Source organism: Dufourea novaeangliae, unplaced genomic scaffold (assembly GCF_001272555.1).
Source record: "Dufourea novaeangliae isolate 0120121106 unplaced genomic scaffold, ASM127255v1 scaffold33, whole genome shotgun sequence".
In the NCBI taxonomy this organism is placed as follows: Eukaryota; Metazoa; Arthropoda; class Insecta; order Hymenoptera; family Halictidae; genus Dufourea; species Dufourea novaeangliae.
Window position 1 is genome coordinate 541,574 of NW_015373915.1, and position 25,160 is coordinate 566,733.

At 36.4% G+C, this 25,160-nt stretch overlaps 4 protein-coding genes across 4 annotated transcripts in view; 3 read left to right on the plus strand and 1 right to left on the minus strand.

Annotated features, from left to right (window-relative positions):
- Nucleotides 1–1,997: 1,997 nt before the first annotated feature.
- Nucleotides 1,998–4,757, minus strand: LOC107194210 (pleiotropic regulator 1). The gene is made up of 10 exons (XM_015583799.1): nt 4,660–4,757; nt 4,407–4,513; nt 4,216–4,340; nt 3,868–4,145; nt 3,066–3,215; nt 2,803–2,997; nt 2,620–2,738; nt 2,367–2,546; nt 2,140–2,293; nt 1,998–2,057 (listed from the first exon to the last, which is right to left on the minus strand). The coding sequence occupies exons 1-10, from the start codon at nt 4,660–4,662 to the stop codon at nt 1,998–2,000; spliced, it is 1,371 nt and encodes a 456-aa protein (XP_015439285.1). The 5' UTR covers nt 4,663–4,757.
- Nucleotides 4,758–6,577: 1,820 nt separating this feature from the next.
- Nucleotides 6,578–8,374, plus strand: LOC107194212 (sentrin-specific protease 1-like). The gene has a single exon (XM_015583800.1). The coding sequence runs from the start codon at nt 6,606–6,608 to the stop codon at nt 8,307–8,309; it is 1,704 nt and encodes a 567-aa protein (XP_015439286.1). The 5' UTR covers nt 6,578–6,605; the 3' UTR covers nt 8,310–8,374.
- Nucleotides 8,375–13,390: 5,016 nt separating this feature from the next.
- LOC107194217 (E3 SUMO-protein ligase NSE2-like) lies at nt 13,391–14,501 on the plus strand. The gene is made up of 5 exons (XM_015583806.1): nt 13,391–13,469; nt 13,700–13,860; nt 13,933–14,023; nt 14,121–14,301; nt 14,373–14,501. Exons 1-5 carry the CDS (start codon nt 13,391–13,393, stop codon nt 14,470–14,472), a joined length of 612 nt encoding a protein of 203 aa, XP_015439292.1. The 3' UTR covers nt 14,473–14,501.
- A 511-nt stretch (nt 14,502–15,012) lies between these two features.
- LOC107194207 overlaps nt 15,013–25,160 on the plus strand; it is a 27,333-nt gene continuing 17,185 nt past the window's right edge. Inside the window, exons 1-3 of the mRNA XM_015583796.1 lie at nt 15,013–15,171; nt 15,481–15,775; nt 23,369–23,511. Coding sequence (XP_015439282.1) covers nt 15,013–15,171; nt 15,481–15,775; nt 23,369–23,511 — 597 coding nt within the window. The remainder of the gene's footprint in view (nt 15,172–15,480; nt 15,776–23,368; nt 23,512–25,160) is intronic.

Consider the following 25,160-nt stretch of genomic DNA (forward strand, 5'->3'; position numbering starts at 1 on the left):
TAATATTAGTTCTAAGCTGAAGAACGAAGACAACCGACGAGGGAAATTAGTTTTTTATAGGTTTAGGCTCAAGAAAGAAGTCATCCGCCGAGGGATTTTAGTACCGTTAGTATTAGATAGTTAATATTTAAGTTATTTATAAGGTTTATTGTGAAAGGTGGGAAGATGTAGAACTTGTGATTCCATCTACCTGCCTTGGGCCTCCACCACAGCAATCTCCTCGTGGTGAGGCCTGGTCAATCGGTATTATCATCGGTAAAGTACTTTAAACTGATGACAATATCGAGCTAATGGCTGCGAACTTCGAATCTATCTCATAAAACCACGTTCTATATTATATCGAACTAGAATTATTTTAGAAATCGATATAAGATTCAAAGTGTAAAAGTGTCTAGTACTTTGAATGTTTTAGAAAAGTATTCGAGATAAAGATGTATGGAACGACTGGAAATTACTTTAGATTCCTTTTCCTTATTCTGTAAATTCTTTGATTGGAATATGAATGTTGCTGGAAGTATGAACATTTTCACAGGACAATGATATAAATGGAACTTTAAAACTTTTTTAAGTGTTACAGTGATATTTCGTTATATGTTCCATAATGTCGTTAATATTGATTTCCTTCCAACATCCATCATTATTACAAATGTCAATATAACGAAATATCTTTTATGCGATGTCTGTGGTGTAATAAAAATCTGTGTTTCGATTACGTTTTTGATACGTATTACTCACTTATATGTAATAATATAGAATAAAAATATACTATTAGTCCGATATTTGAAAATATGCATGCGTTCGTTGTCACTGTTAAACTGTTGTAATAACAATGGAATAATAAAATAATTTACTCAAATGTACATAATAATACATATACATATCCATAAAAACAATATTAAACGCAATAACTTTTTTGTACGCGAAGAAAAACTAATATAGGTCCGTCGGGATTAGAACCCAAGACTCCTTTCTAATACGTCTACTTTATAGCGAACGGACGGAAGAGAATCCGTTCACGACCATGGTCCCTTCTTATATTTAACGTAGTCCACAAATTCACCGTTCTCATAACGTAGAGGGCAGCAGAAAATCCCTGACTTTTTACACTATCGGTATTTCAGAACATGAGACATGAAGTCCCATAAGATGATAGGTCTATCCTATACCTAGTCGGTGATGTTACCGTCCCAGGTGCTTTTTTTTTACGGGGGAAAACCTTGAAAATATGAACCGCCTCCGCTGGGGCGGAGATGGCCAATGCGGGATTTCACCACGCTAAAAATCCTCCGGTGACCCTCGGGCAGAGCCCATTGCCCTCCCCTACAGGTGTTTAAGGGGAGGGCTCTTCTCTGGGGGGAGGTAGTTGCTCCCCCCCCCCGGCCCGGGATGGCTGCTTGTGCCGTCCCTGCACCTCCTACCTACAGCCCTACAGCACGATGGGTTACCTCTCGACGCTGTCCTCTGAGAGGACTCCTCTCGTGGGCCGACCACGAAAGGAGGTGATACTCACAGTACCACCCCCTCGGCCCGGTTGCGCCGCGGGCGACGCGAGGGTCATCGACACTGGCTCGATAATATTTTGCAAACAACAAATTTTTGCTTTTTCTTTTGCGAACATCTCATTAACTATAAATGGTGCTGTAGGAGCAATTTCAGATTCGGAAGGAACAAATTGGGAGCAATTTTTTGAGATATAAATCGTTACGATACGTTAATATCCGACACCAACTATTTTCCGGTGGCGATGTCTCCCCAGAAAAGTGGGCCGAGAAAGTACATTGGATGAAATGCCTACTCCTATACCTCGTCTGTCGGTGTAGTCACTTAAAACGTACATATCGTATATATATTTTTCATTGTAGTATCAAGAACAGAAGAAAAATTTGACTTCATAGGAAGAACTTTAGGGTAATCATATAATTTGGTCAATTTTTTTATTAAAAGCTAGGACTGTTAAAAAATGTGAAATTAGTAATATTTAATAGATATTATGACACTTAATATTTTCTTCGTTTTATTATATCTGGTCTCCAATTAACAGGATGGGTTTCTTCCGTCTGAAAATATAGATAAAAAGATAATTACGTTTGTGGCTGTGATGATTGTACAATTAGTTTATAATAAATAAATTATTCTTACAGCAGCGTCATCTTCTTTGTAAACTTTAATTGTCTTGTCTGCTTCCGTTGTAATCATACGAGTACCGGACATGTCAAATGTTATACTAAATACTCCAGCTTCGCTGTCCATTGAACCAGGTTGAACTGGAGCTTGTAAACGTTGAAAATTATACCTTAACATATGTGGAATTGTTATAAGTAATACCGAAACTGAATGAAACAATATAGTGGTTGTATAAAGTTTACCCTGTCCTCCAATCCCAAAGGTGCATTGTTCCATTATCCGCTCCAGAAACTAAAACACCATCTGCATTTACAGCCAAACAATTAACTATGGCATTGTGACCAGATAAATTTTGTATAAACTTTCCTTCTGGACATTTCCACTGTTTAATATTATCTGGGGATGCTGAGGCGAACATGTATCTAATAACGAGTATGGATTAAATAAATAAATAAATATAACAATAGCCAAGAATTTAAAGAAAAACATACATACAATGATGGATGGAAGGTTACAGCCCTTACACTTTTCTTGTGATTTGTTAATGTAGCTCTAGATTTTCCAGCCGCTAAATCCCACAACCGTATAGTACAATCATGACTCCCAGTAACGATCTAGTTTAAAAAGAAAAATGTAGTTGAATGTTTAGTTAAGTTGATAATTCTGGATAAAGAATACCTGTGGTTCAGTAGTTTGACAAATAACACTAGCAACTGTATTAGTGTGACCAACAAGTGTGTGTACATTAGCTTTTGTACGCATATCCCATACTCTTGCAGTAGAATCTCGACCTGCAGTTACTAATACATCTATACTAGGATGTAATGCCATGGAGTACACTGCTGATAAATGTCCATGATAATGCCTTATAACCTATGAATGAAACGTTATTGTAACTACAGTAAGAAATTGCCATGTACTTCAAAAATAAGTTTAATAACCTTATTATACTCAAGGTCCCAACACTTCACTTGTCGATCTTCTCCACAAGAAAATAAATATGGGTGCCGTTGAGAAAATGCTAATCCACGAACACAACTTATATGACCAGTCAAAGAAACTTTTAGTTTACCACTCGCAAGATCCCAAATCTAAAATATATAAAACCAACAAATGATCTAAAGAAAATACATTATCATATTACGTAAGTATAAACTGTTTAGAAGGTACAAGGCAAGAGGATGAGGGAGGTGGTAGATAGGTAGATGCAAGAGGGCTAATACAAGACAAAAATTGAATAAAACATATTCAAGAAGATCATTTATAATAAGTACATATAAATTACATTGTTACTATAAATACACATGAATTATAATAAAAAGTCTATAAATGTTGGGGAGAAAGTATTAAAAAAAGGAACTAAAAAGGAGAAAAGAAGGAGGAAAAAAGTAGGAAAGATGAATAACATAACAGTAGTATTGAAATAGAGAGAAGGGTATTATTTACAGAAATAGATACAAAAGGGTGTAGGTACAGCTAGGCAAAGAAACAGAACGAAATAGTGGTTGAGGGAGGATATTAAGAAACATTAACTATATAGGAAGAAAGAGGAAACTTTAGAATATTCAAATATTTTAACTAACATATTTTTTTAATACGGAATATGAGTAGAAAGTTGAATAATTTAATGCTTGAAATACAATTTGATATATACAAGTATTTTACAAATAAGGTTTTAATTCTTGGCTGAAGGTTAAAATAGACAAATAAAAATAAGTATATCAAATAAAACTGCAAACTTACTTTAATAACTCTATGTGCTGAACCAGTAGCAAACCATTCATTTCCTGGTTCAACAGCACAGCACCGAACCCAACCGAGATGACCACTAATAACTCTATACAATTTCCATGGTGCATGCCATTTTGGTTTTGCCATGGATGGTGTCTTCTTCTGCGGTATCATTATAATATTATTAACTGCATTTCCTCCAGCATTTAAATGAGTCACAACTCCATTGCTGTTATGTACAGGATTATAAGGTACTATTGATGTGCTGTTAGTTCCACCAAAAGATTCGTCTAGAAATTACATCTTTATTATTAATAATAATTAATTTTTAATAGATGTATATGTAAGCCAAATAAATACCGCCAGGTGGAGGAGGATCTGCATTATCTGGTTCATTTTGTGTTTTCGCCAAATTGCTGGTTTTAACTCGCTCTAATACAGGTCCATAACAGTCATTTGCTTTTACAGCTTTTTTCATCTTTAACCTATGTAAAATTAATGTATCATTTGGTTAATGTTTCATTTTTTTTGTTTATAACTAATGTACTTACACATTAGGATCCATTGGTGGTAATGTTCCTTGATTTAACAAGAACATATCATGAGTTCTCTTTAAAGACCTAAACACAAGTGTATGTACAGAATGTCTTTGTACATCCTATAAAAGAATACAGTTGTCTCAGTATTTTCTTTACTTTCTGACAAAAGATCGTATTAACATTATTCATACAAATATCATTTACAACCATAATAAACTTTTTAATACAAAAAAATTAACAATTTTTGTAAGAGTATTATTCTTACCATTTCTGTAAAATCAAGACTTCTATTTGTTCAAATATAAGTTAAAATAATGACTGCTAAAACATTCACTTATAATTATTTTATATAACGTGAGTGCAGAAACTTATAATATTCGCATAAATGTTTAACTCCATTCTAAGATTTTGTTCAGTTCATTGAAATTTCATCTACAAAATATTAAAAAATATTAATAGACTGTTTAATGTTTGGAACAAGACATTCATTGACAAACTTAATGCAACACACAAAACAGAGAGGTTATGTTTACGTCAGGTTTTAAGACATGGTCCATGGACATATATAGGAATATAGGGACCCTAGGATAATAGGGTTCGAGCTCAGTTCGAACTTCGAAGACGAAGCATACCGTTGCGCGGTGGGCTTTCTGGGAGGGGTGATAAGGTAAAAGTGTGCCTAATTTCTATTGGCTGATGCTTTGCACATGCGCAGTAATGCGACGAGCAGAGGTGGGTAAATACGTGAATTTTTTATTTTATACGTGACACGTGCTTAAGGGGGGAGACTCCGTGGCCAAAACCGACTCTACACTTTATATGACAAACGAAAGATGATAAAAAGTTCAATTTGTTATGTTTTTCTTATTTACTATTATACGAGGTTTCCTGGGATACATGCCAACTTGCTTGTTCGGAGCGTCATAGTACAAGCGTAGTGCGTAGCCACCGCTAGCGCGGGAACTCGGCTGGCAAAGTCGCGCTCTGATTGGTCGGGGTTTTTCGTTAATATCTCGTTAATAAAGCCTCAGATAACATTTTTGCTAAGGAAAAAGTAGTTTTAAATCATCCCAGGAACCCTTCATTTCCCGGAAAAGAGACATTTTTGAGACATCCTGTCTGTCTATGGCTGCCCCATTTTGCTCATTCACGCGCATGCGCCATTATGGGGTCTAGTGATAACGCAATAGATATTCATTAAAAATTTTAATTAAAAGACAATTGCTTGTGAACAAGTAATAAAAATGAGTGAACAAAGATATACAAACGACGAACAATCAATTCTATATAAAATTAGTGGTGAATAATCTAAAAAAACATAAATTAGAGGATGGGTGAAAAAAAGATTTCAGTTAAATTTGTTTAATTTATTATAAATCGTCAATTGATGAACACATAATATAAACTAATGAATAATGATGTACAAACGATGCACAATCGATTGCATAAAAGAGAAACTGATATAGGTATACTCCAATGAGGGGCTAATTTATCTGAGATGAGTTTACTCGCGAGTATAAATCATGTAGTTCTTGAAACTGACACTGAAGGGAGTCAAATTTGTCCATAAAATTTGCGGTCATTTTTTGTCAGTGGAATTGATCATATGATTTATTACTTGCTATGTTTAAATTTATATGTGATATTCAGGATGTGTATAATTTTTCTATTATTCCTTGAGCCAGTATAAAATATAAAATTGCCGGGTGTGTTGGTATAAGATTAAAATTTCTTCGAAATCAAGTAAAATCAATATTTTTTTTACATATATCTGATTCGTTTATTTTATACGAAATCATAATTTTCAAATATGTCTAATGATTTATTTACGAATTTATTCTTCTATTCTGAATGTGTAGTGTATTAACACAAAGGTTATTTTAGGTTATTTAGGTTAATAATTTTCATACAGTGGTCACCAATTTGAGCTCTACTCATTTACATAATTAAATATTTTTATATATATATATATATACATAACATTGTAAATAGATTTACAAACGCATATGACGTAAGTATTTGTAATGGAAATATTTACTATGAAGTGTTACGATTCATTAAATTTCTCTTTTTGATAAAGCTTTAATGTTTTTACAGATTTACATGGAACATGAAAAGTTATATGTGATTCAAAATATTAATTTTGGATGGCCATATTAGTAAAAAGCTTTTGTGTCCTGTGTTACAAGCAATTATTTTTTTGTAATAATCATGTTGCTGTTTAATCTTTTAAAAAGATTGTTTGGATGGACAGATGAAGCACCCAGAAAACGTAGAGCTGTGTCATTTAGTTTAGAAAAAGAATTTGTAACTCCAAAAAAACATTGTTGTGATTACAATACTGTCAATGTGGATGAAGAAATAATTGAAATCAATGAGGACAGTGACAGTGAGAATGTTCAAATAATAAAAAAACATAAACATTCACCCATTAAATCGTCAAGTAGATTGAATGGTACACGTAGTAGTAGGGATAAGTCATTTACATGTTGTTCACCATCTTTTTCATCATCTAAATCTCAACAGTGTTATGATGATTTAAAGATGGGCTACTTTAGCAGTGAAAATGAAAGGGTTCAAAATATTGGAGCTCATGAACGGTGCCCTACTTTAAGCAAAACTCATCGTTTGAAAGAAAAAAATCAGTATCAGGAAATGTTACAAAACTTTCTTCCACGTAGGATACATGTTATTTGTGATAAACATGAAGAAAAAGGATCAGTTCCAGAAGTGCAAGAAGTAATAGGTTTAGAAAAGTCTGAGTCTTCAACTTCTTCCTCTAAACTTCAACAAGTTTCCAGAAAAAAGAGTATGTCGCAAATGCATTGGAATATGCCGAATAAGGAAAGAAGAAATAAAGAAACAGTAGTTATTACTTTAGATAATGATAAAAACAATGAGACAGTACATTCCGTTTGCAATATAGCACAATTCACTAAAAGAAACAGTTTAGAAAAATCAACTCCGGACAAACATATTGAATGTGTAGCTACAAACACATTACGAGATCAATTGGCAGCCAAAGCTGTAATCAGGGAGGATTTTGTTCCTCGGGTAGCAAAAAGGTATAATGAACGTATAGAACAGCGTTACAAGGAAGCTGAGGAACTTAAGAAGATGACATGCATGTTATCTAAACATAATCGTTTAGCCCGAGAAGCTGCTTTGGAAGAGCATTTAGCTCGTTCTATGAGGTTGTGTGAGGCTGTTCTGGATGAAAGAGAAGAACAAGAGGAGCCTTCATTGCCTATGTTAACAGAAGAAATGTTACAAGAAATAAAGAATGCTCTTATTCCTCGCCCACAAGACGAAGTTCTTGTCGAAGGCTTTGGTCTAAGAATCACAAGAAAAGATGTTCATACACTGGCTGATCTAAATTGGTTAAACGACGAAGTAATTAATTTTTATATGAACTTATTAATAGCCAGGAGTACTCATAATAGATATCCAAAAGTACATGCTATGAATACATTTTTCTATCCAAAATTAATCACAGGTGGACATACATCCCTAAAGCGATGGACAAGAAAAATTGATATTTTTGCACAAGATCTCTTAGTTGTTCCTATACATTTAGGTATTCATTGGTGTATGTCAATAATTGATTTCAGGAATAAGTCTATTTGTTATTACGATAGTATGGGTGGCAATAATCCAAAATGTTTATCGGCCTTACGACAATATTTGGAAGATGAAAGCTTGGACAAGAAGAAGCAAACATATGATACTAGTAATTGGAAGTTAGAGTGTGCCAAAAATATTCCACAACAAATGAATGGAAGCGACTGTGGTGTCTTTTCTTGTATGTTTGCTGAATATATTTGTGCAAATAAGAAAATCACATTTACACAACAGGACATGCCATATTTTCGAAATAAGATGGTCTACGAAATATTGAAATCCAAGCTTTTATAAAAGAAGTATTTATTTGAATAATTCACCATAAACGACTTAAATAGGTTTTTGTAACTTCCATTAATCACCGAATATTTTAGTATAAAAGAGTTTACTACTGTGTAGAAAGTTGTAATCATTAATATTAAAAAGTACTATTACTTGTGTCACTACTGTATCATTAAAGAGTTACATTGTACAATTTCTTTTCTGCCATAAGAAATATATTTTTGTTTAACATGGAATGTTAATTTTTTCAATACAGCAAAATGACTACTTTGTATGTACAAGTTGGTAAAAGAACAATGTAATAAATAATTTTTTTGCAATAATAATATTTTAATCTTTTAGTAAGAAAATTTATGAACACCAAATATAGTATTTAGATATTCTTTATGAGAAATAAGTAAATTATATGTATTATAATGTTTCACTCCAAATATATGTAAATTTCTATACATACTTTTAAGATACATAAATAAATTTATATGGTTCATTAGTTAAATTATATGTACTGTCGAACAAAGTAAAAGTTCTTCTGATCTGCAACATTCATTAGGTGATCCTTGTAGTCTCTCGTCCCAAATATGAATCCCAAAATGCTCGGTTAAAAAAAAGATGGTTTTTGTAAAAACGCATGAATTTAAACAATAATGACGTATTAGTAATGTGAAAACTAAAATCAATAGAAAATTGAATTTAGTCTTCAAAAATAGAGGAACATTTCCTGAATATATCAGTATATACAGTTATTAAATATTGCGGTTTTGAATAGTTATAAATGGCCGTTAGATATTTAAAAAAAACCGATATGCGTAGGTACTTTCTACAACTATTTTCGCATTTTTACGATGTTTTTCATTTAGTATGAATTTACTACACAGCATCGGATTCTGTAGACATTTCTGGAAAAGAAATCAGGCAGAATGTTGTCCGAGACTTCATTAACGAGATATTAACGAGAAACCCCAATCAGACCGCGATTTTGCCGGCCGAGCGTAAGCTTGTAAGCTTTTCCGCGGTAGTGTTGACCATGATTCCATGCTGTAAGGACTCTCTAGTACGGATATAAATGTCATAGACATATACATATAATAGACTGCACAGTCTTATGGTAGGGATGAAGTCGGCACTAGAGAGAGAGAACAATAAGTGGAGTAACTTTTCTCTCTTTCTAAATCAGCTGTGGCGGAGTATTCTCCTACGTGCTCCTACGTCTGTGAGTATGTAATTAAACTTTTATTTCACACATTTCTTATGGGAAATGAGAAAATTTTTATTCTTTGGTATAATGCATTCACTTAGTATCCCACATAAATTGTATACAATCCTTTCTTTTACCTTTTCTAAATTTCCGTAACTTCACAATAAGATTTTTCATTGATCTTTTCAATACCACCGACGAGGTATAGGATAGACCTATCATCTTATGGGACTTCGTGTCTCATGTTCTGAAATACCGATAGTGTAAAAAGTCAGGGATTTTCTGATGGCCTCTACGTTATGAGAACGGTGAATTTGTGAACTACGTTAAATCCATTCGAGCTCAACTAGTCTAACTTCTACAGTGTTGTCGAGTCTAAAGTACAATGTTATCAGATCATGAGTGTTCGGTACGTCGGAAAATCATCGAAGGGACCATGGTCGTGAACGGATTCTCTTCCGTCCGTTCGCTGTAAAGTAGACGTATTAGAAAGGAGTCTTGGGTTCCAGTCCCGACGGACCTATTGGTTTTTTTTCGCGTACAAAAAAGTTATTGCGTTTAATATTGTTTTTATGAATATGTATATGTATTATTATGTACATTTGAGTAAATTATTTTATTATTCCATTGTTATTACAACAGTTTAACAGTGACAACGAACGCATGTATATTTTCAAATATCGGACTAACAATATATTTTTATTCTATATTATTACATATAAGTGAGTAATACGTATCAAAAACGTAATCGAAACACAGATTTTTATTACATTACAAACATCGCATAAAAGATATTTCGTTATATTGACATTTGTAATAATTATGGATGTTGCGGGGAAATCTATTGACATTATGGAACATGTAACGAAATATCACTGTAACACTTAAAAAAGTTTTAAGGTTCCATTGATATCATTGTCCTGTGAAAATGTTCATACTTCCAGCAGCATTCATATTCCAATCAAAGAATTTACAGAACAAGGAAAAGAAATCTAAAGTAATTTTCAGTAGTTCCATACATCTTTATCTCGAATAATTTTCTAAAACATTCAAAGTACTATTTTTACATTTTGAATCTCATATCGATTTCTAAAATAATCCTAGTTCAATATAATATAGAACGTGGTTTTATGAGATAGATAGTAACAGGGCTACGTAGCCCTATGAACGTGGGACAGAAAAAAGCATTGGATGATAGGTCTATTCTATACCTAGTCGGTGTACTAATAAATAAGGGATGCATTTAATACGATTTTGAACTGTCCGCTATTGGTCATATAGTAAGCCTACATCTCGCTAGATGATGCTAATGTCGTGTTAACAAAATAATATATTGAGTGGAACACCCTTACTGGTCATTCCTACTTGATCTTCCGTGGAAGTTAGGGTGGTGCAAGTTATTTGTAGAAGCTAGTATTTGACGTGTTTGACGATGGCCCCTAATTTGTCACTCATTGATAGAGGCCGTATATCCGCGTTTTTTGAATCTGGTTGGTCCGTGCAAGAGATTAGTAAACTTATACCCTGCAGTGTGAAGACAGTGCGACATTGGATTCGGAAGTGGGGTCAAGGAGGTACAATGGCATTGGAGACTCAGCGTAAGGGCTCGAAGTTGACGAGGAAAACTACCATGTCTCAAGACAACCTTCTTATCCAAGAAATGGAAGAAAATCCCTTTTCTTCTGTGGGAAGTGCCGTTGCGGCTTTAAATCTGCCAATTTCCGAGTGGACCGGTAGACGCCGCCTCCGTGAGGCCGGCTTAATATGTGATCGGTCCGCTCGGAAAATTGCATTGACTCAAAGCCATCGCGAGACTCGCGTTGGTTTTGCTCTACAAGAGTTGTCGACAACCACCGAAGAATGGAATACCACCATTTGGATGGACGAGGTGTTTTGCTCGTCAACGGACAGAAGTCCTTACGTATGGCGACCATCTAATCGACAGTTTGATTCGAGGTACGTTAATCCTTGCAAGCGAAGTGGGAACCTCACGTGTGCATTCTGGGGCTGGATTAGTGTGCATTGTCCTGGTGAACTAATCGAAATTTCATCACGTATGGAGTCGGAGGAGTATGTAGACATTTTAGAGAATACATTCCTTCCAAGTGTTCGAACTATATATTCTAAAGAAGACATGCCGACATTTCGTTTAGTTCACAATTCTGCCGTGCATAGCGCTCGCAATGTTAGACAGTGGTTTGATAACCATCCAGAGATTTGTGTCCTTGATTGGCCGGTGCGGTTTCCCGATCTCAATCCAATCGAGAATGTTTGGGCTGAGATGGCAAGGGTTTGGACTCCTGGTCGTGAGAGGACACGGAAAAATTTGGTGGAGCATGCGACGAGTACCTGGGAAGGGCTTCGGACGAAGCCAGATTATTTTGCCTCCTTCTCCAGCTTCATACCGAATCGTTTGGCGCAAGTCATCGAACGGCAGGGTTATTGGACAAAGTATTGAAGATCATCGAAGGTAAAATAAACGGCACTTTTTAGTGCCACCAAATAATATTACGTAGAACACTCAAACTTCGACACTTAAAAATAAGACAACGACGCCAGAAGTGAATCACGAACCACTTGACATCTGGATCAAAGTAGGGGGCCATGGAAAATGAAGAAAAGGAAAACCGTGGTTGAATGTGTGATCACACGTACTTATTCAAAGAAGCAATCTGCTCAAGGGAGCCATGAGCAACCATGAAGACATAATTGAATAAAAAATAATCTCTTCTCGCATGTTTCAAAACCTCCCTCCTTCATATCCCGAATTAATTCCTACACTTTTAATAAATCTATAGGCCCTTCCATTTCAAAGCGCACGGGTGTAAAATGTATAGCCACCGCTTTTTTTCAATTTACATTTGTTGATAATTACGACAAAATTATATCAAGTCATAGCTTTCTATCTCGAATGGTTTCCCAGATATTTAATCTCAACGTTTAAACAAATTGATCAAAATCATTTTATTTGTGATATTAATTATAATATATTATAGTTTTGATTATATCTCTGGCTTGGTGCAAGAAGTACCAATGTTAGTGTTTATATTAAGATATTAGCACTTAAAGATATGTTAAAAAATTTATGTTCAAATAATTTCTATCAGAGAAGTTTCAGCTGTTTCAGATTTCTTTTCTAGATAACATTTGAAATTATCGTTTTTTATATATAGAATATACAATTGTTTATACACTTAATACTGGGTTTTAACGCATTTTTCCAAAAATATGTCATTAGCACTTCTATATATACAGGGTGTCATAAAAAGGTGGGACACTCCGCACATAGATATTCCTCGTGTAAATACAAATCAAAAAGTCCTTTACCGTTGTGTAATCTGAAGCTCCATTTCCGAGATATTAGCGGGTAAACAAATTCACACACGCGAGCACAGTTAAAAGACGCACGACCGAAGTCACTAGTCTCTGCTTCTTGACTGTGCGCATACGTCTCTCACTCAGCTGATCATTAACTGCTAATATCTCTGAAATGGAGGTTCAGATTCTAAAACGATGAAGGAGTTTTCGATTTGTATGACGAATATCCATGTTGTCGATTGTCCCATATTTTTGAGATACCCTGTATATATACTCAGTGTATCAAAAATGTTGCAGGTCCTTAAAAACGATGACGCGTGGGATGATTTGAAACAAGTTTTTTTTTAGCAAAAATGTTATCCGAGGCTTTGTTAACGAGATATTAACTAAAAACCCCGACCAATCAGAGTGCGAGTTTGCCGGCCGAGTTTCCGCGGTAAGGTTGGCTATCAATCGTAGCGTTTATATATATATATATATATATATAGGTGCTCATGCTATCGTGTCCCGTGGTTGTTCGTGGTCTTCGCGCAAAGTTCACATACATATTTTCTCAATTCCTGTATATGTAATTATAAACATGACACAGTCTCAACAAGTTATTGAGGAATTGTATGATTGTTACACTAAAACTGCTGCTAATATAATTTCATATTACGGTAGATATTTGTAAGGTTTAATTAACATTATTGACTTACGATACTTCTACTAAATAAAATGTACTAATGACAAATACTAAAAAATTAAATGCAATGATAATGAAATTAAGATAACTATTTTAATATTATAGTATAGGTTATTGCAAACCTAAATAGGTCCTTCTACAAATTACTTATAGCGACATATTTATTAGTTTTTTAATATTTACAATTTAATATCATTGTCATAGGAGGAAACGAGAGGAAGGAAATATTGAAAGAACTAAGAGATATTGTGCAAAACAATTGCTTTCAAGATGATAAGCTAAAGTCTGTGGAAAACACCAAAAATCGGTTATTAAATTTGTATGAGGATGAGGGTGCAGAAACTGATATTGATTCTATTATTCAAGTAAATATATTATTATTATAGTGATGCTGTAAGGTAACAGGAATACCACACATCTTTTTTTTTGTATCTTAGGAATATAAGGATGCCATATCTGAGATTAATACTGATGTATCTAAAGACAATAAGTTGTTAGAGTTTGATAAACACGTAGAAGCTCTGTTAGGTAACTACATAATTGTATTATAAGTAAATATGATTTTCTTTATTTTATTCAATTTCTAACAGTTGCTGTACATACATATATTTATATCTTTTGTTAGATAAAGAAGGAAATGAAGAGGATGATACAGATACAGAAATACAATTAACTGGAGGCTACATAAATGTAATTGATCCAATCTCTAAAAAGAGAATTGTAGATCCTGTGAAAAACAATCTATGTGGGCATACTTATGACAATGAAAGTATTACACAATTATTGAAAATAAATAAAAAAACCAGGTAAATGTTCCATTAACAAACCTTAATTTCTTATTTGATCTATTATTTTACTTATAGTTTTATGTTTACAGGTGTCCTGTCGTAGGTTGTAAGAGTACAGAGTTTGTAAAACTGGATCACCTTCGTGCAGATATTGTAACAAAAGCATACCTTGAAAAAAATCCAGTTTAATATTTATTGAGAAGACATACTATAAAATAAACAAGCAAGATGTTCCATAAAATATATTGCAAATAGATATTACATGTGTACAAAGTGTAAAGTTTAGATATATACATCATGAAAAAAAAAATAAAGATTGCTCATGACAAGTAGTGTACCTGAATACAATGTGACTTACTATGAGATGTACCGGATGGCAAGAATATTTTTCTGATTGGCAGCACTTTTAGAAATGTTAGCCTTTTTTCTAGGCCTCTTTAAGTATCAAAAAGCAATTAAGAAATATATCTCTTAAAATGGCATAAATACATTATGATATATAGACTAGACGCTATACTTTCGTTAATGTATTTAAATATTACTTGTATTAATATTTACAATATTTATTTAATAAGTGTTCAGGTATAAAGGATACGTATTTGAAAAACAATGTAGAGAATACTTACATAAATAATAAATCATTAAAATTGAGATAACTTCAAGACGCTACGTCTTCGTTTATCTCCGTAATTTGTAGCACTATCGATCTATGATGCGAAGAGATAGGCTATGTTTATACTTACGTTTATAACAATAGTCTTAATTATCTCCTGTGGACAGGCTCGTTGCATTGCTGGTGGTCCGAACGCGAACAGTAACAATTGTGACCCATTTCTGTATGTGCCCAAAGACCTGGACGGATCACCGAATGATGACGTAACACGTTGGGTGCGCCAATTACATCTGCAACAGTGCGTTTCTATAGAAATTGGAGAAAGATTTTGTGCTGTAAGCGAGAGGCACTTGAACGCTTTTTTAAATAATAATGATTTCAGATCTGCTAGATTGATTGTATAAAAAAAAGGAAGGAAAGCATTTTCGCCATTTTGGCTCCTTTCTAAAAATAAGTAGTGTTCGGGTGATAACTTAAAAATTTCTTCAAGTTTTTAAAGAACGCAGTTGACGTGTTAGTATTGAAACAGTTTTGTAGAATGAATTCGAATTGTCCTACAATGAAATTTTATTTAACGTTTATAGTTGTTCGTCGAATTGCGTAGTATACCTTCTGGACCGGAAATCCTTGATAGTTCCAGCGTGGGCGAGTTTTTTCTCGGAAGTTGTCATTGTGTGACGCTTCATTCTTGGGATTTGTGCTCGTTTGAGCTGATGAGACACAAAAAGGTTGACTGCAATTTTGCCGAAGCTACATCTCATTCGAACACGAGTGCAAGGGTGCATAGGCGATTATGCGACGTACCTTTCTTCGGCGAAAATGTTCCTGGCTGTAATTCTTCCATTTTGCTGGCTGGTCATCGATTACATAAAATGACAGGTTGTAAAATGTTTATCTGAAGGTAATTTGATAGGGGTAATTGAACAGGGGAAGCTACGATTTGGACGAAACTTGGTGCGAAATGTAGGGAACAATGTACCTATATGTATAGATCGTAGAATACTAATTACTACATAATGCTCAACGATTTTAAACATTGGAATTTCAAAATGGTCGAATTGATTTTAGTTCGCAACTCCTTTATTAAACGGACTACGAAATGTTAAAACTTACTTTTTAATTATATTACCCTAGTGCACTATTGGTTGGCCAACAGTTAGAATTGTCACCCTTTTTTGCAACTAGGCCAACAATCATATGCAACATAGAGCTACGTCGCTATATTACGAAAGGCCAACTGGAGGTTTCTTTCTGTAGGGCCAATTCTTAAGTATCTACAATAAACAAACAATAGGAAGACAGGTGGCTATACTACACTTCCATAAAATCCTTTACAAGTATTTGAAGGAGTATGTTCCGTCGTAGACCCGAAACGACGGCTTTAGAATCTGACGTTACCGTCACTTTATATTATTTTATTTCCTTCATTCAAACAATTTCAATTTCGTTGACACAAAGAGAATAATAGACAAAAGAAACGAACATTTGGTCTGCAGTCCGCCACATGCGCTCGGTAACCTGGGACCCATCCGCGCCGGGCCTTACCGGGGCGCGCTGACTCGCAGACTATACAGTCATAAACCCTACCGTTGAGAGACTCGAAAATTCGTCGCGATCAACTCACACCGTGACCACGTGCGCGATATTTTTCTGACATCCGCTTCGCCCTGAAGGAGAGGTTTTCCACCTCCACGTCACTTGGAAAAACCGAGAAATTTGCCTTCCCCTACAGGGCATAACCAATAAGGAAGCGAGTTTTGGTAACGCCTTCAGCGAATTTGGAGGAAGCGTGACGTCACACGAAACTCGAACATTCATTCACGTACTCGTATCGACAAGAGTCACACGGACTCAATTCATTCGACAACATTCACCTCACAATTCGTCAGCTCCAACGGTCGAGCAATTATATTAGTTTTTCTCACTTAGAGAATATTGAAACAGTTGCTTAATATTAATTTGGCGGGCAACAGTCGCAATTGTACGCGTACCACGACGGTCGAGCCTGGAATTTACAACTCCAGGCGGATTTAAAAGAGAATCCACGCGGACGGACGCGACAGAGTATAACACTGGAAATAATATTTATAATAATTACTTGTTATAATAATTATATATGTGTATATTAAACAGGTAAACAAGTGTTTTACCAGAAAAGTTACCTTTACAATTTATTATGTACTATTTATACAAGATGGAGGTCCCGACCCCACATTCGGCCATCCTGTACTGACATTCGCCCTCGAATGTCTTCTGCGTACGTCTTCTTTCATCGTTTTTTTCGGGTAAGACTCTCCCACTTTTCGTTGCCTCTGTTCCACTGAGCCCTCCTATTTTCCACTGATATTATTTGCTCCTTCTTGTTGGGTATAGAGGTCCCGATCCTACATACATGTGGCTAATTATTACAAATAATTATTATAAGTTATTTTCAATCTTCTGTCCCCAGACTCTATTTTCACAAAATGTCAAATGTCAAACGTGTTGCGCGACAGTAACAAATTGTGAGTATATTCATAAATAAGAAAACAAAAAAGTTTTTGGTTGTGGCAACGTTTCTGACGTCTTTAAGACGATATTTAAATATGGAAAACTTTGGGTGGGCCAATGTTGTATTATCGCTGTAAATTTCTTGTTAATTCATCAACTATAATAATTGTAGGCCCAACATTGGATATTCGTTGGCTAGTTGTCATAAATTTTTCATCGTGGGCCCTATTTTGGGAATTTGTAGGCAAACACACTAACTATATCGCAACTAACTCCCAACTGTTGGCCACTGTTGACCAACCATAAATGCTACTAGGGTAAATGAGCATCAGTGGCTAATATTTTAGCATTTGTTTAGGTACTTCTGCTCTGACTCTTGTCTCTGTTACTCCGTGGTAACGGCGGATAGTGATGGAGGCAGGTTTTAGCTCAGGGGAACAAACTTTGCTCACTGCCGAGGTACGTCAGTTACTGCATTTTGCTTCAAATTTCGTTCAATAAAGATTCGTCTATTTAGATCATAGGCTATACTTGTATGAAAAAAGAACAGAATAGTATGAAGTATATACTGTGTTCACGCCCTAGTCACACTTTTTTGACTTCTTCATAATTCTATTCCTATTCCATTATGTATATTGTAGAGGTAGCTAACTGTTAAGCTATCTACAGACACTGCGTGGCTGGCTTGCGAGGCTGCCTCGTGGCAAACCAACGATTGTCGTTTTTAACGAGATCAAATGTGCGTCGCATTTCGTTCTTCGCTTCATTTGGACGCATATTGTTACGTGATGCTCACAAAAAACAATGGACCAGTAAAAAACGGCCGATATTCGAACGTCCCCCTGACGTATGTTAGATATTTTAGTCCGAGGCCTTTGATTTTTAAAAGAACTACGCTCCTTCGAGGTTCTGGGGTAAGTGCCGTGCGGTCAATCACAGTTCTCTTACCAACAGGCATCGCTGCCTTCCCCACTCCGTGGCCTGATCCTCTAGGAACAATGTCCTTATTCTTAAGACAACGCAATGTCGGGTTACATGCCATCCCCAACTTTCACTCATCTGTTTGACATAAACAACCCTCTACGTCCCCGATATCCAAAGGACCTAGCGCGGTCCTCCGCCACCATGCGACGCCAGGTTTGGTTAGTCTCAAGCACACTCTTCACAGACCGCACACATTCTAGAAACCCTAGTGTATAAATTCTCCAACAGTCAATGAGCGACAGGCCATCCGTCTTCGATTCTACTTAAATCTCGTTGACCTTAACACGTATAAGTTAAAACCTTGATTTTAACACATTACCGACCGGTTTTGTGTGAACTTACTATGCAATGTTGGCCGGCTCGATCGGGCACGATATATAAAACGTCTATTAATAGACTGCCGGTCGGTAGCGATGGCAGCAAAAAGCCGATTAATAGGCTGCCGGTCGGTAATGTGTTAACTGTACACATTCTACATCAGAGATGCCCAATTGGCGCTCAGGAGCGAGTATTCCCTTTCGATGGTACCCCCACTATGAGGCTCAGGCTAACACGCTCAAGCCGTGGTGGGCGGACGCGGGAAAAATGAATTCTTTCAAATGAATGCTCCAAAGATGAATACTCGCTTCTAAACGCCAGTTGGGCCTCTCTGATTCTACACCGTTATAGCAATCACGATGTTTAGAAATAAGTTCTGATTCTATACTTTTTATAGTTCATAGCAGCGACTAATATTCTCTGACAGAACTCTACTTTCTATTCAATTTCCTACAACAATGTGCGCATTCATTTCCTATCGTCTTTAGAGATTCTACCTTTTTAGTCTCGATGCCGTTGTATACAATAAGCAAATGTTGTACAATAAGCAATAACTGCTGGCTTACTCTGCCACACTTGCTTGCCTCGCGTATTCTGTTTAAGGGGACTTTCTCATTCAAAATTGAAAAAAAAGACACTTTTTTCAATATTTCTTTAGAAAAAAACTATTATATTTAGAAACATAATTCCTTTTGGACGCTATTATATATATTATTAAGAACATAAAGAAATTTTTTCTAGCAATTTTAGTTCACCACCACCGCTGTAGAGGGCGTCTTCCAAAAGGCACGTTTTAATCGGTGAGACACTTTGCAGACGTCCTGTAAAAAATTAAGTAAAAATTCAAACGGATTCGTGAGACTTAAAACTAGACAAGAAATCACTAAAATATTTTATTTTTTGTATTTTTTATCGTTTTATACATATTTTTCCAAAAAATTCGAAAAATCACTCTTTTTGGGGGCAATTCACCCCTGTATAAAAAAGGGGGGGGTAGTTTTATGAACCTTTAGAGGTTTATTGTCTAGTTTTAAGTCTCACGAATAGAATCCCATTTGAATTTTTACTTAATTTTTTATAGGACGTCTGCAAAGTGTCTCACCAATTAAAACGTGCCGTTTGGAAGACGCCCTCTACAGCGGTCGTGGTGAACTAAAAGTGCTAGAAACAAATTTCTTTATGTTCTTAATAATATATATAATAGCGTCCAAAAGGAATTATGTTTCTAAATATAATAGTCTTTTTATAAAGAAATATTAAAAAAGTGTCTTTTTTTTCAATTTTGAATGAGAAAGTCCCCTTAAGGGGGGAGACTCCTTTGGGGCCAACTCCGAATCGATCGAAGCGCCGATGTAAACAACCGGACGCCAGCGAAAACACAAAATCGATATTTCGGACGGCTTGATAATGCGACATCTAGCGGCAATACCCACAAATAAATTTTGTTCCCCGTTACCATCAAGCTGGGTTTGTGTATTTCCTACGCGAAGACAGTGTTGCCGGACAGTATCGTTTTTCTTACGCTGTTGCCTCACGTCCCGCATGCAATTCTACCCGTGAGGAGAACGATGGAATAGCTACGGCCTACGGCTCGTGGCGAGATTTCGATTCTCGCCGAACGTCCAAGGCCAGCGACCGACCCATCGGCATACAATGTAAACAGACGTAGATGAGATAAGGAATGACGCACGAATGAAAATTTAAACTTTTACAATTTGCAATATATTTTAATGAAAATGTCATGAATGAATTGAAGAAATTCTCCCGATTAAAATGCGTCCAAATTCGAGTGTAATTGGACAATTGTTACTCATACGTAATGTTGCGGATGAAAATGATATATTATTGAAAATAATCCGAATGATGTCGTATTTGGACTCATTTCCACCGACAGAATCTCCTCAGTTCATTCGTGACACTTTAATGAATGTATACTGAAAACTATAAAAGATTAAATTTGCATTCATGCGTTTCATTCCTTATCTGTTTACATTGTATTTCGATCGTCAGTCGCTGGCCTCTCGCCCGGCGCTCAACAGCCCATTTATTCCTGCTGGCCAAAGTTAGTCGAAGGAACAGTCAAGCGACAATGTTCTTTAGCTAACGATGAGCTGAGGCAGACAAAAAAGTTTAAAAAGCCGCAAATCGATGTGATTCATATTGCACTATCCAAAATTCTATGCTGCTTATTTATTCACGGTATATTACAGTCTAGTCTGTATATACGAACTAAAATATGATTTGCAATATGAAACTGCCCGCGCGAGAGCGGGTACGTCAGCTAGTTATCCATAAAATGATTTGAATGTTTATGAGAAGTTAAAGATTAGTCTAGATAATTAAGTTTTAATGATTTAATTGTAATTAGTTGTTTCACAATGTACAGGGAAATGTTTGACAAAACACGCACAAAAATAGTAACAGACACTTTTTTCAACTTTTTTATCTTAGCCTATAATGAACATTCGAAATATGCCTCTTGTAGACTTATATATCTAAGAAAAAGAAAAGTGAAGCTGCGATGTTACAGTTTCCTTATTGTCATGACTAAGTATATCATTACTATCTATGTATATATATCAATAATACTGCTTAATAACAATAGTGAAATCGAAAGCTGGTTTTATGACCATTCTAGTCGACGTTCAACGAAACAGTATTCCTGTCTCTTGGTTTTCGATCGACACCCGATGGTGACTTTCAGAGTGACCTAGGTCAGGCCACCATTATCGGGCCCAGTCATAACAAAATTCGTCGGTCAAAGCAAAGAAGCTACGAGCACCGAAGTAGTAAAAAATCTTCAGGTTTATAAGTCGAAAGTACGAGTTTTTTAGTTTTGTAACTTATTTGTAACTCTAACTTGTAAGTCTAACCACTTTTAATAGTTTGTAACTTATACCCTGGAATTTTCAGCGTGTACGTATCTTAATTAAGTGTATAAGAGGTATTTGTTAAATTTTCACTATAGGATCAGAAAAAAATTGAAAAAAGGACTTCTTAATATTTTTACTATTTTCTTCGCTATTCCAACAATTGTAATTTTTTCGAAACAACGAAAACATGTCATCTAATAAGTTAATCCTTCTAGCTTCTCAAAAAAACTCAAGTCGTTTGGTCCAATTTTTAAAACAAAATACGTACTGGAACAGATGCAGACGCAGCGAAGATGATACGCTAAGTACGCATGCGACAGCAATCAGTTGTTAGTACAAAATCTATCTCCGCTGGGCGACGAATGAAAGATTGACAGAGCGTATGCGATTAATTGTGTTCCTTTTGTGTCTCTTTTATGAAATATTTGTGTAAGTATATAACACCTGCGTCAATTATGTCAATAAAAAATAAATAAATATCATTTCCAACAAGAGATTTGTATAGTATTCCATGTTTTTCGTATGTGGAATACCCGGAATATATATTGTGCCATTTTTACAATTTGTTTCTCGAGAATATCATGTCAAGTATCTCGTATGTAATTTCATTAATTAAAAAAATAAGCATCATTGCAAGTACGAATAAGAAGGTTCATCCTTGCACACATTAGTACGTATTGTTTAATTCTCGGATTTCTTTCCCTCGCGTCGTTATTTCCTACGTTCCGCGAGAATCGAAATCTCGCCACGAGCCGTAGGCCGTAGCTGTTCCATCGTTCTCCTGACGGGCAGAATTGTCGAATGGCAACAGCGTAACAAAACAATCGATACGATCCACCACGTGTTGCGAGGTTACATTTACCGACTCCCTCTGTTTTATCGATGCTCGTGGTAACGCAGGCCAAAGTGACTGACAAATACCATAAACGCCTCTATCGGAGAATCCTTGAACTATACCACTGTTTATTTCTGTGTCTGGACGCGTCGAATCGTAAATTCCAACTTCTGCGTTCCAGAAGTGATACAGTGACAAAAATTGGATTTCTACGATAGTGTGATAGTGGTGTGTAGGGTGGTCTGGTCTGCGTTTGACGAAAAAACCATTAAATCGTGAGATATTTGACAAAATGTGACTTGTGCAGCCATCTTGTGTGTTTTCATCGGCGTCTGTCACAATCGCACACTTTCTAAAATTCTAATTCTTTCAATTAAAATGTGTTTATTGGTGTTTATACGGACCAGACCACCCTGTAGGGAAGTCTACCCGTGAGTTCTATACCCGTGAAAAGTTCATTTGTGCAATTGTTCAGACAGAAGTTGGAATTTACGAAATCGATTATCTCTCTTGCACATCGCATATACATACACGGTTCCCGTTGATTGTGTGAGTGCACGGACACAGCGCACGGGCCACGGAGTCTCCCCCCTTAAGACGCGAGGCAATTCGATCGATGCAGCTATTGGTTGCGGCATTCTTGCAAGGAAGCCTTGCAGTGTCTGTTCACAGCTTAAGGAGTACATACTTACTTTTGTTAACCCAGTATTTCAAACTTGATAATAATTGACGGTTATAGACACTTAGAGTAAATTTTCAATATCAGGACAATTATAATATTAATCAATATTGTTTTGTATTATCAGAAAAACATGATCAGTAGCCCTAGTTAGATTCTAATTACAGAAAGTCTCAATTATATTTTCCAATAAGAATTACCGTTACTGTCACTATTAAAAATTTAAGAATTATTTTTAAGTATTAAAGTATAAAGTTGAAATTTCTTAAATAATTGCATATAGTAATTTTTAGGATTTCCCACATGTATTTTAAATCCTTTACCTGACTCCATTTGTTCACCACGTGGCGTTTGCGGCATTGCACAGTGTTCTGCGACCACCATAATAGGACTACACACACCACAACATGTATCAAATTGTCATCAAACGCAGCCAGTAATGTTATTACATACTTACATATCAGGGGTGTGTGGGTACCCGACATTTCGGGATCGGGTTGGGTCGGGACAAGTCGGGCGAGAGCGGCCGGGATCCCGACAGATGTCGGGTCCCGTAACGTATTCGGGTCCCGAATGATATTTTCGAGAACTTTTCCGTCTAACGGCAAAAAATTATACTATACGATACGATGCCATATTGAATTTTCAGGTTTATGATATGAACTATAAATGCTAAATAAGTTGATGATTCGAAATGGAATCCTCCGGTTGGACAAGGTTAATAATACAATCTTCAGTACACATCTCTTTGTACGTTATGTTTTTATTAAGTAAAATAAATAAAGTGGCAGTATTAGGGACATTTAATTTATCATGCAACATACAGGCATATATAATATTATTTTAAATTATAATGTATTAAAACATAATTCCTCGACATTGTTCGGCAATAATTATATTTTTTACATTATAACCTGAAGATGTTACGGGACCCGACATCTGTCGGGATCCCGATGCGTTTATACTGTCGGGATCCTGGCCGCTCTCGCCCGACTTGTCCCGATCCGACCTGAGTCTCGGGAATCCCGTGATTTAGGGTACCCGCACACCTCTGTTAAATATATATTCATACTTGCATATACCTGTTAATAATATGTTTGAATTAGTCTGAATAATATGTCTGTCTTTATACCAATAACTTTACGAACACAAGTGAATGCTTCAATATATTCTACAGGCCTCTTGCTGCGCAAATTAAAGGCCGTGCCGCTCTACAAAACTGCGCTATGAAAGCCGTGTTGATGCGTGTAAATCTGACAACAGGTGGACACTGTCGATGCGCAGGTCGTAGCGGAGACGACTAATCGCCCCTGCGCCAACGATAGTGAGGACCCATTAACAGATATACACGCGCTGACATTGCTTTCATAGCGCGGTTCTTTAGAGCAACACGGCATTTGATTTGCGCAGCTAGAGGAGCACCCTGTATTTGTGGTCAACCTGTTGATGTGTTTTTGATGCTTTCCTGGATTTTGATGAGACCTTTTTTCAGGTACTTTGTTGTGATATGTATATACCCAAAAAAATAATAAAAATGAGCGGTCAGACTCTAGTGACTTAGAGATCTGCATCGGGCGGGTTTATCCCGTCTATTACCCGGCCGTTTCTTCATTCGCCCGGGCCGCCCGAGCCCGAACGATCCCCGCTTCGCACTTACCCGGTGATGCCGGCTACCAACCCGCCCATACCCATTTTTTTTTTTGTTTTTTTTACGCGGGGGAAATGTCTAAACGCACGCCCCGGAGTCTTGGGGTGGGACTCCGAGGTAGTGTGGGACTCTCACCCACTAAAACCCCCGCGGCAGCCTTCTCGGGCGGAACTCGGCGGTGGCGGGATCTCGTATGAACGCACTGCCACCGCCGCGCCTGTGCTCCCCTTATCGGAGAGCCCGTTCCGTGGGGGGGGTCGAACGCCCCCCAGAGGTGACCGATACCCCGGTCACCCCCCCTTCACTACTCCGCCAGCGTCAGAGGACTGCACTCCGACGCCGGCACTACCGGGCCGCTTTGGATGCAGCCGGGGACCCCACCCCGACTTCATCAGCGGCCCCGGCGGACACGCGCGCGAAGGCGGGAGCCACAGGAG